We start from the raw sequence: 18,940 nt of genomic DNA on the forward strand, positions 1-18,940 counted from the left end.
CTATGGTGTTGGTAACCTAGAGGTTAGTATTGTGGAGTGTAGTTGGTTGGGATGTGAGTTGTTGTGGGATTGGGAAATCTTCATTTTAATGTGTAAGAACTATTGTGTTTTGACTTGTGAATGTAAGGGTTGAAGTGCCTTATTTTGATTAGGGTTTGTATGCTATGTTAAATAATATGTTTGGTTGGAATTGATTTAGAATTGATGGACGGTAAAGTTGGTTGTGCAAGATGAGTACTTTGAGAGTCATTGTGACTTGTTGGGTTATTGTGAAGGTGGAGTTTTACCAGTCAATATATTCAGTTTGGTTGATGTTGGTTATTGGTTTTTGTCGGAGATATGATGATTTTGGTTTAGACCTGACCCATTTGATATTCTGGATTTGAGTTTTGTTGTTTTATATTGTTGTTCATGTTTTATTTCTTCTTTCCCTCCTTGAGTTTGGCTTTTGGGTTGTAATGGTTGCATTTGGAACAGGTTGGTAGCTTGTTTTTTAAAACTTTGGTTGCCCAGATTTTGGCCTCTACGCTCGAGCGGTGCTTCTTGTGCTTGAGCAGCCCTTCTTGCGTTCGAACGGTGGTCTTCTGTCTGCAAAACTTCAGAGAGTTGGTATTCTTCGCTCGAGTGGTGTTTTTTGCACTCGAGCGGTACTTTTTGCGCTTGAAAAGTTAGCTTTTGTTTGTAATTTCTAAAAGTGGGGTGTTCTGGTCATTCGAGTGGTTTGTGCGTATTTGGAACCCATTATGGGGGTGTTTGGTGTTGGAGTATTATTGTTCATACCAAGAAGTGGATTAGATGGATCGATGTCCATATAACATCTTTAAGAATTCCTTACTAGGTGTGTGGGAGTTGGCAGTGTTGGTGTTTGAGTTAGTAAGAGTGGTTGGCATGAGAGTGACTTGAGTTTCTTTTGTGGGGGCAATTATTTCTGGTCTACTGAGGGAGTTGTTGGTCTGAGAAAATTTGTGCTGCGTACTCGAAAGAGTCGGTTAGTAAAATATGGCCCTGTATTGAGCCTAATTTGGTTCTCCCAAATCCAACCCTGAACAAACTTCGTATCCTAGACCAGCCCATTGTACTAATATGTATGGGCTGTAATTTGGACCTTTGAACAAATCTTGCTATAGTATAATTATTTGTAATATGAAAATCCTTATCGAAGTCACATTCTTCCAAGTTTTGTTTTAATTACACAACATATAATATTTATTAGGGGAAAAAAAATTACACAACTTAAATGACTAGCGTATTCATAATATTCCAAAAACAAATTAAAAAAAAAAATTCAAATTATTCAGGCTGGAAGTTCAAACTATTACTACTTAAAGCATCACATTGTCTAAAAGTTCAAATTCAAATTACAAAAGCATCATACTGTCCAAATAGTTCTACTTTCACAGCCTTGGAACAATAAGAAAACTATTCATAGTACAAAGAACATTCCAACTCCATGAAATTCCAACATGCACAGAAGTTGTCTTTCTTCAACAATCTCACAATAACACCTATAGAAAACATACAAAGAAATTCGTGAGCATGGTAGAGAATAAACAAATTAAAGAATACTTATTTACACACACAAAAAAAAAAAAAAAAATCACTTTTTTTTTTTTTGGGGGGGGGGGAGGGTGCATAGCCCCTCAATCTTCACTCATACAACACAAGTAACATAAAAAACATAGGGGAAATACAAATAAAATAAAAGGAAAAGGTTTTATTAAATTTTGTCCAGGTCAGTGTCCACCCCTTGAATGCAGGCATGGGGATTTGTAAGGGCTTAAGTCAGTCCCAGAAAAGCCTCCAAGTCATATGTTTTATCTCTCTCCGAATATGAAAAAGAAAAAGAAATAACAATGTTTTTAAAAAAATAGAAGAATTATATTAACAATGTTTTTCTAATCCTATCTTATGTTGACATGATTCATGTACTGTTTTAAATGATGGCATATATATTTTTTTTCTTTTTTTTTTTTTTGGGGGGGGGGGGGGAGGGTGCATAGCATCAACCTATCCAACATTGTTTGTTGTCTTTGTGAAACAAGATACATAGAGTAGTATTACCATAAAGTTAGAGATTCTCTATACCCAAAATTTCATGATCCCTATACTTAACGATATGATGTGTCAAGAATCTCAAAGATAGAAAACTCGAGACATGATTATGAAATTAAGAGTGCTTTTAATACATGGGAATGGAAATTTGGGGTAAGACGATCTATGCGATTTTATAAGTAGAAGCTAGAGTACACAATTCATCTAAAAATATATCATGAAAGCATTATACATAAATAAATCAATAAATTTAGAAACGTACCCCAAAGGAAATAGCTTGTGAAGCAATGCCTAATCAACTTCGATTTCCGTGTCCCCTCCTTTTCTCCCTTCTCAGCTTGTGCTGTTTCCTTCCAAAATTCTCGATGAACCATTCGTGATACCTTGTGGTTATTGTGTGCCCAATAACCACCCCGACTACTATCCCACTCACATATCCCGTGCATATGAAAATCCAATCAACTTTACTTGGGAACACTAAATCATTATCTTGTTCCGAGTTTGATGGTGGTGGTGCCTCTAACTTTCCACATTTCCTTGATAAAGGGTTTCCGCACAATCCTGAATTCCCCTTGTAGGAATTGTTGTCGAATGTGTTGAATTGCTTCCCATGTGGAATGGGTCCAGTGAGATGGTTATTTGAGACATTTAAAAATTCAAGGAAAGTGAGAAGTATCAGTTGCTGAGGGATTTCTCCCGAGAGCTTGTTTTGAGAAAGGTCCAAAGATTCAAGGTTTGTTAGGTTTCCCCAAGCGTGATGGGATTCCACCATTAAGGTCATTGTTGGAAAGGTTGAGCACCTGAAGCCCCTTAAGGTTTCCAATAAATTTTGGAATCACCCCTTCAAATTTGTTGTTTGAGAGATCAATGGCAGTGAAGATATTCAGGATCTCCTGGTATTCTGTATTTACACCCTTGTTTAGAATGCTCATTGTGTACGAATAGTCGTAACTCCATTGGGTGTCATTGTTCCCGCCAACATCAATGATTGTGTCCATATATTTCATCTTGTCGACATCAAAAAATTTCATTGCATTTCAACTTTGAAAGTATTTTGATGGCAAATTACCTGTAAAACCATTATGAGAGAGGTCAATGATGTGCAAATTTGGTAGCTCTAACTTAATTTTGGGATTCCCTATTGCACCATAGAATTTGTTGGATCTCAAGATGAGAACCTGTAAGTTTGTAAGATCTCCTAACCACAAGGGGAATGTATCGTCAAACAGATTCTTTGAGAGATCAAGAATCTCAAGCTCGGTACAATTTGCCAATGATCTCGGCACCTTCCCCTGTAATTTATTATCACTGAAGTCAATCATCTTCAATTTGTTTCCTCTATTGTATGAGTGAGGAATGGGACCCTGAAAGTTAACTTTCAAAGAATCACTGAAGTTACTCAAACATGGAAGAATAGTTCCAGTCAAGTTGTTATTAGACAAATCAAGAACATAAAGAGAGCTTATTCGACAGATCAATGGCGGAAATTCTCCTGTCAATTTGTTGTATGAGACACTATAATAGTGGATGGATAATGGTGGAATTGGTGGTGGTCCTTATAGCCTGTTATAAGAAAGGTCTAATTCGACTTAATTGTCCCATGGAAGGATATCTGGATGTTGCTCAAAGCCTGTTAGAAAGTTATTTTGAAGATTTATCCCAACTAGAGTTTCTACACTCGTGTTCAACATCCATGCCGGAATTTCGCCATGAATTTTGTTTTCAGCAAGAGATAAAACATCAAGTTTGTCTTGGAATTACAAGAAATTTGGGACTTCCCTCAAGTTGCACGAATTCAACCATAACATCTTTAATTCAAGATTCTTTAGCTCAGAGAATGACCTTGGGGTTGGGCTTCGCAATTGATTACTTGAAAGATCTAGCCAAATTAGATGGGTTAGGTTGGTTACATGAGATGTTATTTCACCACTCAAGTGATTGTGGGACAGGTCTAAATGAGTAAGTTGAGTTAGGTTTGAAAGAACTGATGGGATCGAACCGTATAGATTGAGGTCACTAAGGTCCAAGTCAGTGAGTTCAGTTAGCTTACCAAGCAATTGTAGGGTCCCTACATTAAATTTGTTGGACGAAAGGGACACATAATTGAGTTGGGTCAAATTACCGAGTGAAGCTGGAAGGGACCCTGAGAAATAGCAGCTAGAGAAATCTAATTGATTCAAGAAATTAAGATTTCCAATCGAATCTGGTAGCTTCCCTGAAAAGCTGGTGCCAGAAAGCATCAAATCTGGAAGGGGGCTACTTGGATGAAATTCGGGCAAATGGCCAGTGAGATATCCATTGGAACTTACATCAAGAACTTGAAGGTTTTGTAGATAAAATATGCTTATTGGAAACTCACCAAGCAACCCACAACTTTCAAGAATGAGAGTTGTCAAGGAAGAGTAAATGCATGAACAGAAAGAGATGCAAAGAGGAACCCATATTTTGTTCACTAGATTTCTCTAAGCAGTTTTGGATGAGCTAGACAATGCTTAATCAGTAGCTTTTATACACATGATTTGAGTGTAGGATGTGCTAAGATCATAGAATGATGTTGCATGTTCTCCACAAAATGCTGTGCGTCAAGGCTCACCACTACTGGCGACAAAAGAAATTATTTAGTACTCCTGAAACAATGCTTTATACTATTTATTAATTAATGTATCTTATGTTGTCTTTTAAAATATTCACACAAAAGTGATGGACCTTATTATGTAAAGTAATTATTGTGGAAATTGAAGCACCAGATAGATTTGTTCCGAGAACTGAATAATTTCTCCTGATTACATGGGCTGTGGTTATGCTGGTTTTAGCTTAATTGTTTAGGGTCTTGGCTGGGGTGGTGGTGGGGTTTCATACTTGCTTGGTTCTGGTTGTGCTAGTATTAGATTTAACTGTTTTGGGTCTTGGCTATTCTTTAACTTTGGAAATGCAAAATGGGATATGGGATTTGTAGATCATTGAATGACTCAAGTGCAATCTAGATTTGCTTCTTCAATTATCTATCAATTGTTGGTTATTCCAAATTAGTTAAGAATGTGTTTGAATTATGGATTTGAATAGGAATTTAGAAAGAAAAGAAAGAAAGAAAGAAAAAAAACCGAGGAAAAGATGAATGAAATATATATATTTTTTTTTCTCTCTTTCTTTTAAAATTTTTATTCAAATCCATAAATATAGTAAGTGATCTTGGTTTAAAAAATTGGATGGATGGAAGTGGAGTGATTTTATTTTTAGTAGCTTGATTTGACTTCATTCACTCGTGCTGGGTGGATTGGGTTGGGTGGAGAAACATGGCTAGTGGAATGCAATAGGTCATTTTAATATTCATGATGCATATTATATGTTAGATATAATTATGAACGGCGGTGATATATGTACTAATTAGTATATTAACTAGTGTATTAATACTAGTTATGATATTATTATTGACTTCTCTTATTATATAAATTATAAATATCAAAAATCTCTTAAATTATGTCACATCATCAATTAATATATTATGTAGTACAATAATTGGTGTATCTACCAAAAGCCTCTAAGAATCATTTGACTATTATAGATTATTGTGGTAGTGGTGAGACAGTAAATTCTTATATATAACTTGGTTACGTTTTATTATGGTGTTTGGTTATTTTCAAAGCAATATTGATTATGATTTATTGTGGTGGGTTTATTCATATTACTTTTTTCATATCTAACAATTGAAAGTATGGATATATTTTATATGTGTTTCTTTAGGTTGCGTAAAGGGAAAGGAAATTGGAAAATGTGAGGATTGTGAATGAAATATAAATTAAATTTTTTTCTCTAAATTTTTTTTCTCTATTTCTTTTTTCTTTTTTAGATTTTTATCCCAATCCATAATCTAAATATAGCATTGAAGATGAATATTGTAAAATTTATAATGGAATTTGTTTGGTTTGATTTAAAAAGAAAAAACAATTTTTCGATGGGTTTTCGTTTATCTTTAGTGATTCCTTTTGTTTATATATTTTATTTTAATACTTGTAATAAAAATAAAAATGGCTAAAATATTTATTAAAAAAATTCATTAAAAAGAAACGAAAATTTAACTAAAAATATTTCTTTTTAAATCAAACTAAAGAGACTATTTTTATAAGTCTATTTTTTAGACACAGTTCTAAATTCAGTGATGTATCAAAAAGATAATTGATTGATAATTAAATATTTTACATTTATTAATTAATTATTTTTTTGATATATCACAAAATTTAATATGTGAATTTAATTTTTATCATTACATACAGTAAATTGAAAATAGATTTTATTGTACCAATTATATATAATTGTTTTTGGATAAACACTCACTTTGATGTTTGAACAAAACATAATATATCTTTTCTTTTAATAAGGCTAAATAAATCTAACCTGGTATTGATAATATGAAAATTTAAAGATATGGCAAGTAAAATATATATTATTATGTAAAAGAGATGATAATATCATTTTTTTTCATCTATATAACTATCAAATTATTGATAAAAATGATACAAAGTGGTATTCGAATTAAAAACTTAAAGAAAGTCAATGTAATTATGTTAAAATTGTGAAATGTTTTTTTTTTTTTTTTCAAACCTTAAAAGTGTTTAGTGTAATTTATTTTAATTTTTTATATAAAAGTTTAGTGAGTCACAATTTTAAGGTTTTTATTTTTTGATATTTCAGTGACACTTTAGGGAGTGTTTGGCATGAATTTAATATTTCAGTGACACTCGTTAAAATAAACTTTGTTGCTAAACTTGCAAAATTTTGGGTTCATTTGGGATGTGAGTTGGCTTTTTTAGCTATTTTAGCCTGGAGCTAAAAAGTCTTGTTTGGAATAAGTTTTTTTGACTTTTGTGAGAGAAAAAATAACATAATTATGATTTAAATGTGACATTTTGTCCTATTAGGCTAAAAAACTTATTTTGTTTTTCTGTGACTATTTTAGCCAAAAAATTTCATTTTAACTTATGTCAAACGAATGCTCTGTAACTTGCTGGCACCAATTGTTTATAGAAGGGTAGAAAATATCGATGGAATCGATAAATCGGTTTGGATTTATTCGAATTGTACGATTTTGTTGTTTTTCTTTTTCTTTTTTTTTTTCAGAAGGTGATTTGGTTATAATTTTAAATAATCAAGAACCATTGATTAAAGAATATATTCAACCGAACCAATTTGTTACCTATTTTTTTAGGTCTTGAAAGAAGAGATCAAATCTCGGAGTTTTCAATTAGCCTCACATGCATTAGTTAATCGATTTGTTCCAAATTTATTGAGATTGTCACACTAATAAATTTATATAATCAATATTTCTATACAAACACATACACATGTGTAAACAAGTAATTTTATCCTACATATATATAACCAATATTTGTGTAGCAATAATAATATTTAAGTTGTTTCTATGATCTATTGTAATTAATTGATCCTTTGTTGATTAATAATTATAATTTTTTAAAATAAATAAAATAGCTTAAAATCATAGAAACAAATTGATTATTATTATTTGGTTTTGGTTTGGTTATGTAGCTTCAACAATTTGGTTCTGGTTCTGATTATTTTTATACCATTTGGTAATCTACCGTGAAATAACACCAATTTGGTCCCGAAACCCCTAATTGTCTACTAGTTTTGTACCCACTCAAGGTCCCTACATTTTAAAAAGGGTTATTTCACTTGAAATTCACATATTTTTACTAAAATTTTATTTTGACCCCACTTTCAGTTGTAATAGTCATGGTAAGGATAGTAATACCATTTTGTAGTAAAAAATATATATATAATTCTTTATAGTGTTTTTATGATGTACACCTTTTAATGTATACATCCCTTTAGTATATAGATAGCAGCCTTTCTTTGAACTTATTTGTGCCTAACTTGTACCATCATTCTTCAATTTGCAACTACATCATTTAAAAAAAGAAATCTAATAATTATAATTACACAATTTAATTATATTTGTGTTAAGAAATATAAAAGGCTTATACTCGTCATCTTTTTCTTTTTCTTTTTTCAAGAAAAATTTAATGAAATCATGTGTTTACGATTATTGAATCAATATGAGTTTTTATGAATAATCTGCAATAAAGGCCTAAAGATGAATGGATTGGATCATCAGAGTGAGACCCGTGATGAGCCCACAAACTAGAATTGCACGATCCACTTTAGTTTAGGGGACTGGAGAAAAACTTAATTATTATTATTATTATCATTATATTGATTTAGATGACAAGAAATTAAATTGATTTGACTAGAAGTCTAAATTTTAAAAATTAAATTGATAAAATTAAATTATTACAATAATATGAAAAAGATATTTTAAAGAGAATAAAAGTGTATTATATGTATAAAACCAATGAGCATCTGGATCACACCATTGTATCCATCTACTAATCTACAAACACAGCTTTTTCTTAGTGGTGGAGTCCATTCTAATGATGCCAAACCTTCCTCAAATATATCCCACAATTTGTCACTTTTCTTGGACAATTATGGGGTTGTCTAGCCAACAAATCTCATCATATGAAGGTCAGGTTGGAAGGAACATCAAATGTGAGAGTTCCATGAGAGTGCAAGGAACAGATCAATCTCTGAAAATCTGAAGGCAAAACCATAACCAAACCAGAGAAATTTCTCACAAGGCGAACAATATGTTGGACAATCTACCACAAGAAGTGGTGTTTGATATCTTGGCAAGACTACCTGTCAAGTCCCTGTTACAAATGAGGTGTGTATGCAAATCATGGAACTCTCTAATCAATAGTCCCAATTTCATCACATCACACACAAACCAAACTCTTGCAAACAACAACAATGAATTAGTACTACTTAGGCACCACACTGATGGCAAAGATCAGTTCACATTGCATTTCAATAACAACACATTCAATGAGTGTACAACATTTGATTGCCCATTTACAAACTGGACAAAGTATTATTTGAGGGTAGTGGGTTCGTGTGACGGGTTAGTGTGCTTGTCATCTCATGATCAAACTACGATTTTATGGAACCCATCAATCAAGAGATGTTTGAATCTTCCAACGCCTCGCATTACATATAAGTCTCACGGTTCTTATACGTTTATCCTTGGATTCGGATTTGATCCCTTGACTAACGATTTTAAGGTGGTGAGACTTGTATATTTTCACAAGAACTTTGGTTACAGGCTTCCAGCAGAGGTCGATGTTTATATGCTTAGCATAGGGACTTGGAGAACTGTTACTATTGCCCCATCATATAATTTGATGGAATGCGTTTCCCATGCTTTTGTGAACCGGGCTTGCCACTGGATTGGGTTTGAGGCAATGACGAAGGAAATAAGGCGCTATTTGATACTGTCATTCAACATCAGTACTGAAGTGTTTCATGAGATAAAGCTCCCGGATTGTGTTGCTAATGTGTTCAGACTAATTGCATCGGTTGCAGTGTATGAGGAATCGATTTGTTTGTTCCATTATGATAGGGATTGGGGGTATCCAAGTAAGAATTGTGATATATGGGTGATGAAAGAGTATGGTGTGGTTGAGTCTTGGACTAAATTGTGAAGTAACTGATACGATTCTTCAGTGCGGAATAAATGCTTGATATGAATCGCAATAATAGAAGAAACTAAATTGCTCAAGAATAATACCTCCAGCCATTGGTGCTGCTCACTTAGGAGACACTGGTTTAACAGTCTTCCAAGCTCTGCTCACTCTAAATGATGGTGTAAGACTGAAGAGAATTAAGTCAGTGAGCTTGGGGACCAAAACCAAGTATTTATAGCCAAGCTTCCATCAAGCTTTTCGGTGGCTCCATGTTGCCACTGTTTCAGATTATCATGGGCACGTTCCAACTGCTCTATGAACGTGATGAAGATGCATAGAAGTTGAGGACCATTATCTAAAACAAATTTCCTGAAAGAAGGGGAAGTTTGACACCCGTTCTTATGAACGGTTTCCGTGAGAAGCGGTCAACATTCTCCCACTTGGTCCACACTTCTAAACTATTGTCTCAACTTAAACTTCATTGATAATCAGTATTTAAGTAATAAACACATGAATCATGGCAATAGGTCCTCTTATGACGAGTACTACCTTCCATGTATTACAATGCATTTATTTCTTAAATGTTATAATTTATGTGACAACAATTTCTTAATGAATGACCCCTACGTTCATTCTTGATCCAACATAGATGAATTTTTCTCAAACTTAAGGTGCACATAAAATAGAGAAAAAACATCACATTAAGTAAGAGTTTAATGAGAAAACATAGTTCGTACAATGAATGAACTACATAATGGAATCAAGTCCCATTGACATTACATGATCCTTGAATTTAGATGGTGGCATGCCCTTAGTCAAAGGATCAGCAATCATCAATTCAGTGCTGATGTGTTCAATGACCACTTTTCCTTCCTTAACATGTTCCCTTATGGCTAAGTACTTAATGTCGATATGCTTACTTCGACTACCACTTTTGTTATTCTTAGTCATAAAAATAGCAGCTGAATTGTCACAAAATATCCTCAATGGCCTGTGAATAGAATCTAAGATTCTAAGCCCCGAAATGAAACTCCTAATCCATACACCATTCGATGTAGCCTCAAAACAAGCCACGAACTCAGCTTCCATAGTGGAAGTAGCAATCAAGGACTGTTTGGCACTCCTCCATGAAATAGCTCCACCAGCCATCATAAAGATGTAACCTGATGTTGATTTACGTGAATCCATACAACCGGCAAAGTCTGAATCAGAATAACCAACTACTTCCAAACTGTCAGTCCGTCTGTAGGTAAGCATGTAGTCCTTGGTGCCTTGAAGGTACCGCATCACTTTCTTTGCAGCTCTCCAGTGGTCTAAACCTGGATTACTCTGATATCGTCCCATCATACCCACAGCAAAAGCTATGTCAGGTCTGGTGCAAACCTGAGCATACATTAGACTTCCAATAGCTGAGGCATATGGGATGTTTTTCATTTGTTCCCTTTCCAAGTCATTCTTTGGGCATTGGTTCAAATTGAACCTATCACCCTTCACAATGGGAGCTACACTAGGTGCACAATCCTTCATTCGATATCTCTCTAAGACTTTGTTAATATAGGTTTCCTGAGACAGACCTAAGATGCCTTTACATCTGTCTCTATGGATCTTAATGCCAATGACATAAGATGCCTCACCCATATCTTTCATATCAAAATTCTTATAAAGGAATTGTTTCACCTCATGTAATAACCCCATATTATTAGTTGCAAGTAGAATATCATCCACATATAAAACAAGAAAACATATCTTACTCCCACTGACCTTCTGGTATATACACTGATCCAAGACGTTTTCAACAAATCCAAATGAAGAAATAACACCATGAAACTTGTAATACCATTGGCGGGATGCTTGTTTTAAACCATAAATGGATTTATTGAGTTTGCAAACCAAGTGCTCACCATTACTAGAGGGGAATCCTTCTGGTTGTTTCATGTAAACCTCCTCCTCTAAATCACCATTAAGAAAAGCCGTTTTCACATCCATTTGGTGCAACTCCATGTCAAAATGTGCTACCAATGCCAAAATAATCCTTAAGGAATCTTTCTTAGATACAGGAGAGAATGTCTCCTTGTAGTCGATTCCTTCCTTTTGAGTGAATCCCTTAGCAACAAGTCTAGCTTTGTATCTCTCAATGTTGCCCAACGAGTCCCTTTTGGTCTTAAAGACCCATTTAGTTCCAATAGCTTTAGCTTCATTAGGCAACTCTACAAGGCTCCAGACATTGTTGTCCCTCATAGAATTCATTTCCTCTATCATAGCATTGTACCAATATTCGGACTCTTTGCAATTAATGGCTTGTGAAAAAGATTCAGGACAATCTTCAGTTTCTATATCATAGTCAGTTTCTTGTAGATACACTACATAGTCACTAGGAATAGCCGACTGCCTTGCTCTAGTAGATCTTCTTAATGTTGCACCAACATCTTCTTGGGGAGGATGTGGTTCAACTATTTGTTCAGAAATTGGTAATTCTTGAACTTGCTGATCTACTTGAATGATGTCAGCCGCTTGTGGAACTTCAATGATTGGTTGTTCAACACCAATTTGTACTGAAGGGGTGTTATGAACAACAATCATCCTATTATTTGAAGTGGAAGGTTGATTACCTGAATGATCATTTTCAGAAATTGTGTTCCTTGAATGATCCCTCCCACTAATCAAGTCATTCTCAAGAAATTTGGCATTCCTTGATTCCACAATCCTGGTGGTAAGAGTTGGACAATAAAATCTGTAACCCTTGGACCTTTCAGCATATCCAATGAAATGACCACTAATGGTCCTCGGATCCAATTTCTTTTCTTGTGGATTATAAATCCTCACTTCAGACGGGCATCCCCAAACACGTACATGCCTTAAACTCGGTTTCCAACCTTTGAATAACTCAAACGGTGTTTTAGGAACAGCTTTGGTTGGAACCCGGTTTAAGATGTATACAGCCGTCTTAAGTGCCTCAGTCCACAAGTTTTTAGGAAGATTGGAGCTACTCTGCATGCTCCGCACCATGTCCAATAATGTTCGGTTTCTTCTTTCAGCTACACCATTTTGATCCGGTGAACCAGGCATAGTGTATTGGGGAACAATCCCATTTTCTTGAAGAAACCTTGCAAAAGGACCAAGTGCTTGTCCATCTTCTGTATATCTACCATAGTATTCTCCACCTCGGTCTGACCTCACAATCTTAATTTGCTTACCGCATTGTTTCTCCACTTCAGCCTTGAAAACTTTAAAGGCATCTAATGCTTCATTCTTATTATGAAGCAAGTAGAGATACATGTATCGTGAATAGTCGTCAATGAATGAAATGAAGTATTTCTGACCATGTGAGTCCATGTCTGGACTACAAATGTCTGTATGTATGATTTCCAATATGTGAGAACTCCTTGTGGCACCTTTCGTAGACTTGTTGGTCAGCTTTCCCTTTATGCAGTCCACACAAGTTTCAAAACTAGTAAAGTCAAGAGTACTAAGTATTCCATCACTTACTAATCTTTTAATACGCTCAATGGAGATATGACCTAATCTCTGGTGCCATAATGTAATGGAATTCTCATTTATAACACATCTTTTTATACCGGTGTGAACATGCATAGCATTATGAGTGGCATCATTTTGTAAATCAATACAGAAAAGACCATCGCACAATGTACCAACTCCAACAATTTCAGATTTATAATCTAAACTGAAAGATGTATCTGAAAACTTAAAAGAGTATCCCAATGGTACAAGTTTAGAAACTGAAATTAAATTCCTAGAAAAACTAGGAATATAGAAAGTCTTTTCCAAAATTAATTCAAAACCACTACTTAAAACCAAATTGCATGTTCCTATAGCATCCACATGTGAACGCATCTTGTTTCCCGAATAGATGCTTTGTTCACTTCCCACCGGCTTCCTTAGGTTTCGCATACCCTGCAAGGAATTCGAAACATGGATTGTAGAACCAGAATCAATCCACCAAGTATTATAAACATTATCAACCATATTGGATTCATAACAAACTAAAGAGAGTTGATTACCTTTCTTCTCAAGCCATTTCTGGAATTTGGGACAATCCTTCTTAACATGTCCCTTCTTTTTACAAAAGAAACACACTGGATCTTTCTTTATGTCAGCTTGTGGAGCCAACCTCTCTTTCCCTTTCTTATTGGCCTTAGCTTTATTCTTTCCCTGCGTAGTCAGCATTGCACTCTCTCCCGTCTCCATAATCAATCTCCCTTCCTCTTGAACACACATGGTCATTAGTTCATTAATAGACCATTTATCCTTATGTGTGTTGTAAGAGATTTTGAAAGGACTGTATTGAGGTGGGAGAGTATTCAAAATATAGTGCACGAGAAAAGAATCCGAAATATCAACCTCCAGTTTCTTAAGTTGGGCTGCAGTGTCCCTCATCTGCATGATGTGCTCACGCACACCCCTTACATTGTCAAGCTTTGTGGAACAAAACTTCATAATTAGGGTGCTTGCAAGCGCCTTATCTGAAGTGACGAATTGCTCATCAATGGCCTTGAGTAAATCACGGACTTTGGTATGCTGATCGACTGAACCACGAATACCAGTAGAGATTTTGGTTTTTATGAACATAACACTGAGTCGATTGGATCGCTCCCAATGTTCATAAAGAGCAATATCAGCTTCAGTGCTGGTATTAGTAACTGCAGGTGGTTCATCTTTCCTTATAGCATAATCAATGTCCATCCACCCTAAATGAAGTAAAACCCTCTCTTTCCACATTTTAAAGTTGTCACCCTTAAGTTCGGGAATGTCACAACCGACATCAGAAATTTTAACAGGTTGGCTAGCTGCATAAATTTAAATATACATGCTTACATTAAAATAAGGTATAAATGAAGGTCATGATCTACCAATGTGAATCATGCTATAGAAATAAAAATTGAATCTAATGACATATAAAATTGCCTGTGGACTAAAATTTTAATTCAAGTAGATTCAATTATTCTTTATGATATATAGTATCACAAATTGAACTTTATGATAAAACTATCAAATTATTTACTGAATTCATAATTCCTGTGGGTAATTTATGAATAACTTGATATTTTATCCTAATAAATAATAATAAAAATTCCTGTGGGATAAAATTTATTATATCAATTACAATTAATGTCTAATATTCTTTATGTGATCCTTATCAATATATATATATAATTTTATTTAATTAAAGATGCTGTGGCTATTCTCTAATTAATTAAAGATTATATAGATCACTAGACATTATCAAATTAAACAAGCAAGGACTTAATTCTCTTCAGTCTTACACCATCATTTAGAGTGAGCAGAGCTTGGAAGACTGTTAAACCAGTGTCTCCTAAGTGAGCAGCACCAATGGCTGGAGGTATTATTCTTGAGCAATTTAGTTTCTTCTATTATTGCGATTCATATCAAGCATTTATTCCGCACTGAAGAATCGTATCAGTTACTTCATTTGGTATCAGAGCCATTTCTATTCTCTGCCTTGGTGTTCATAAAAGTGATGCTCTGCTTTATCTCTCTCAATTATATATATGGTGTTCTTAAAAGTGATGCTCTGTTTTATCTCTCTCCATTATATATATATATATATATATAATATAAATACCTATAATAAAAAAAAAAAAAAATTGGGTCTGCCACCCAGTTTTGTTTCTTTAACACCATATATATAATTGAGAGAGATAAAGCAGAGCATCACTTTTATGAACACCAAGGCAGAGAATAGAAATGGCTCTGATACCAAATGAAGTAACTGATACGATTCTTCAGTGCGGAATAAATGCTTGATATGAATCGCAATAATAGAAGAAACTAAATTGCTCAAGAATAATACCTCCAGCCATTGGTGCTGCTCACTTAGGAGACACTGGTTTAACAGTCTTCCAAGCTCTGCTCACTCTAAATGATGGTGTAAGACTGAAGAGAATTAAGTCAGTGAGCTTGGGGACCAAAACCAAGTATTTATAGCCAAGCTTCCATCAAGCTTTTCGGTGGCTCCATGTTGCCACTGTTTCAGATTATCATGGGCACGTTCCAACTGCTCTATGAACGTGATGAAGATGCATAGAAGTTGAGGACCATTATCTAAAACAAATTTCCTGAAAGAAGGGGAAGTTTGACACCCGTTCTTATGAACGGTTTCCGTGAGAAGCGGTCAACAAATTGTTCACAATTGATTTTGGTATAAGCAACGCTGTAGGTTTTAGGAAGAATGGTGAATTTTTGGCAGAAGATAGAGAGGGGAAGTTGGTTACATATGATTTCAAGACCGGGCAAATAGTGTATCTTGGAATCCATGGGTTGAAACAATCGTTTCATTTGGAGAATTACATAGAAAGCCTAGTTTTACTTATAGAAGGAAATGAAGTTTTAGAGGAGAAGGCAAAATCTAGTAATGCCTTTGACAAAGGTATAGAAGAAACGTCGGAATTGGGGAGCAGCATTAATCAACAAGGAAGTGGGTCACGCGGTAGGTTCTTTTGTTGTGCAATGCCTGGCTCTCTCACAAAAACTGGACTTCCTCAACCCTCTTACAGAAACTCGATTGATCGTCCACTTCAATTGGAAAGAAGCCTATCCCAATCAACAATGCTAGAGGAAGCCGAGAATAATAGGAAGTTGTAAAGGTAATTTACGTCCATTTTCAGTTGGTGGTGGTCTCTCTTCCATTCTCAATGTAGAGATATAATTGTCTTTCGACTTGTGATATGCAGATATGTTTGGCTTTTGATATTCATGATCAATGTAAAACTTCAGATATGAGAAGATTTGTTTGCTAGATTGTGGTTATCGGATCTTTATTTAATGTGCTATGGCTCAATTTCAAAGTTTATAATCTGAAATAAGGTGTGGTTCCAATTTTAAACATTGTAAATTTCAATTTAGTTTCATACTTGCCACTGGAAGAAGGCCACCTTAGACTACTAATTTGGTGTCACTTTAACCTCATTGTTGTATTTAAACACAGGTACGTGAATGCTTTATTGATCTGCCCTGTTTTTCATTTAGGCAGGCTATCTTCAATTGCTAGTGCTAGACACTAAGTTGTTACAAAGAGTAAAAGGAATAATAATTAATAAGGGGTAAAAACCACAAATGAAAAATGTAAGTAAAATATGAATAAAATATGCCTATATTTTACCTAGTTTCACACACCTTTTCCTTTTCCTTTTCCAAATCACTCCTCAAATCCTCCAACCAACACAACATAAACATTTTCATAATATGACACCTCTTGCTTTTGGAAGTTGTATTATACACATCTTATTTTATTAAATCACATACAACCTTTTGATATTCAACAAAAATATACTGACACTTCTTAACATTTGGCGAAAAGATCACAGACACCGCCATTAATTTAAATAAATACATCCGATAATATTAATTCACTTATTTTTAAATATTTTTATATGTACATATATATATATATATATTACACTATTAGTTCCTGTAATTTAAATGAAATGTCACTTTAGTCCTTGTAATTTCTCAGTTTGAACCTTACATTTTTAATTTCGTTGCAATGTGATCTCTCCATCACTTTATCATCAGAATTTTGAACGGAGAAAAACCATGTACAAAACTAGAGGGACTAAAATAGAATTCCAAATTACACAAATAGTCCCCTTCAGTTTTTTTTTTTTTTTTTGAATTTCACTTTAATCCTTCTAGTTTTACGCATGATCTTTTCCGTTCAAAATATTAACGACACATGATGGAGGGATCATATTGCAACAAGTTGACAATGTAAGATTTAAATTGTTCAAATTGAAATTAGGAGAATCAAAATGAAATTTCACTCAAACTAAAAAACCTATGGTGTGCTTTATCCAAAATTATTTTTAAAATAAGCTGTGATGTATGCAATATAAAAAAATAAATTTTAACCCTATCATACCATGAAAGTATAATTTAAATAAATTTACATTATCATTTAAATTAATTAATTTATGTGTATGTTATATATTCGGACATATAAATTATTAAAAAACAAAGAAAAAGATTTGTGATATATGTAGCACAATAATTTTAACTTTATCATGTTATAAAAATTTAATTTAAAAAGGATCAAATTATAAATACATTATCTGAGTTTTACTTCAATACTAATTGTGTTTTGTGGTTTTACAAATTACATCCCAAATAACTCCTACCATTAATCAATCATTAAGTTAGTTTCAAATAACTCCTACCATTAATCAATCATTAAGTTAGTTTCTAATTATGCCAGTAATATATTTCAATTAATAATTTGGATAATTGCATTGTTGTATAGGATAGTTAGGAATTTCTTTTTGTTTTCCAATTCTGTTAAATGGTAAAGTCTAACAGGGAGACATTTGTAATTTTGATAAGCACAGTGAACAATATGTTTTTTTTTTTTTTTTGTTACAGGAAAATCCTCCCTACCCTCCCGCAGGTCCAAGGCAGAGCCCCTTACAGAGATCACCAAGGTGTCCTGTTAGCCGTTCCGAGTGAGGAGACTATAACCTGGAAACTTGCCCCGACCTCCCAAGACAAACTCCGCTTAAGTCAGGACTCGCACAGCGGGGGAGCATTGGACCCACACCAAGTGCTGACTAGACAACTTGAGGGAGATTACCAAGGTGTCCTGTTAGCCGTTCCGAGCGAGGAGACTATAACTTGGGAACTTGCCCCGACCTCTCAAGACAAACTCCGCTTAAGTCAGGACTCGCACAGCGGGGGGAGAATTGGACCCACACCAAGTGCTGACTAGACAATTTGAGGGAGATCACCAAGGTGTCCTGTTAGCCGTTCCGAGCGAGGAGATTATAACCTTGGAACTTGCCCCGACCTCCCAAGACAAACTCCACTTAAGTCAGGACTCGCATAGCGGGGGAGCATTGGATCCACACTAAGTGCTGACTAGACAACTTTCCGAGTGAGGAGACTATAACCTGGGAACTTGCCTCGACCTTCCAAGACAAACTCCGCTTAAGTCAGGACTCGCACAGCGGGGGAGCATTGGATCCACACCAAGTGCTGACTAGACAACTTGAGGGAGATTACCAAGGTGTCCTGTTAGCCGTTCCGAGCGAGGAGACTATAACTTGGGAACTTGCCCCGACCTCCCAAGACAAACTCCGCTTAACCTGGGAACTTGCCCCGACCTCCCAAGACAAACTCCGCTTAACCTGGGAACTTGCCCCGACCTCCCAAGACAAACTCCGCTTAAGTCAGGACTCGCACAGCGGGGTGGCATTGGACCTACACCAAGTGCTGACTAGACAACTTGAGGGAGATCACCAAGGTGTCCTGTTAGCCGTTCCGAGCGAGGAGACTATAACCTGGAAACTTGCCCCGACCTTCCAAGACAAACTCCACTTAAG

General features: G+C 34.9%; 3 protein-coding genes across 3 annotated transcripts; 1 reads left to right on the plus strand and 2 right to left on the minus strand.

Moving 5' to 3' along the window:
• Positions 1-2,347: 2,347 nt before the first annotated feature.
• Positions 2,348-3,050, minus strand: LOC145796181 (receptor-like protein 9DC3). The gene is made up of 2 exons (XM_082881213.1): positions 2,853-3,050; positions 2,348-2,755 (listed from the first exon to the last, which is right to left on the minus strand). The coding sequence occupies exons 1-2, from the start codon at positions 3,048-3,050 to the stop codon at positions 2,348-2,350; spliced, it is 606 nt and encodes a 201-aa protein (XP_082737339.1).
• A 39-nt stretch (positions 3,051-3,089) lies between these two features.
• LOC145796182 (receptor-like protein 54) lies at positions 3,090-4,292 on the minus strand. The gene is made up of 2 exons (XM_082881214.1): positions 4,175-4,292; positions 3,090-3,544 (listed from the first exon to the last, which is right to left on the minus strand). Exons 1-2 carry the CDS (start codon positions 4,290-4,292, stop codon positions 3,090-3,092), a joined length of 573 nt encoding a protein of 190 aa, XP_082737340.1.
• Positions 4,293-8,714: 4,422 nt separating this feature from the next.
• Positions 8,715-9,608, plus strand: LOC145796183 (F-box protein At3g07870-like). The gene has a single exon (XM_082881215.1). The coding sequence runs from the start codon at positions 8,715-8,717 to the stop codon at positions 9,606-9,608; it is 894 nt and encodes a 297-aa protein (XP_082737341.1).
• Positions 9,609-18,940: the final 9,332 nt, after the last annotated feature.

This window comes from Camellia sinensis, chromosome 7, assembly GCF_055761805.1.
Source record: "Camellia sinensis isolate YWXY chromosome 7, ASM5576180v1, whole genome shotgun sequence".
Taxonomy (NCBI): domain Eukaryota; kingdom Viridiplantae; phylum Streptophyta; class Magnoliopsida; order Ericales; family Theaceae; genus Camellia; species Camellia sinensis.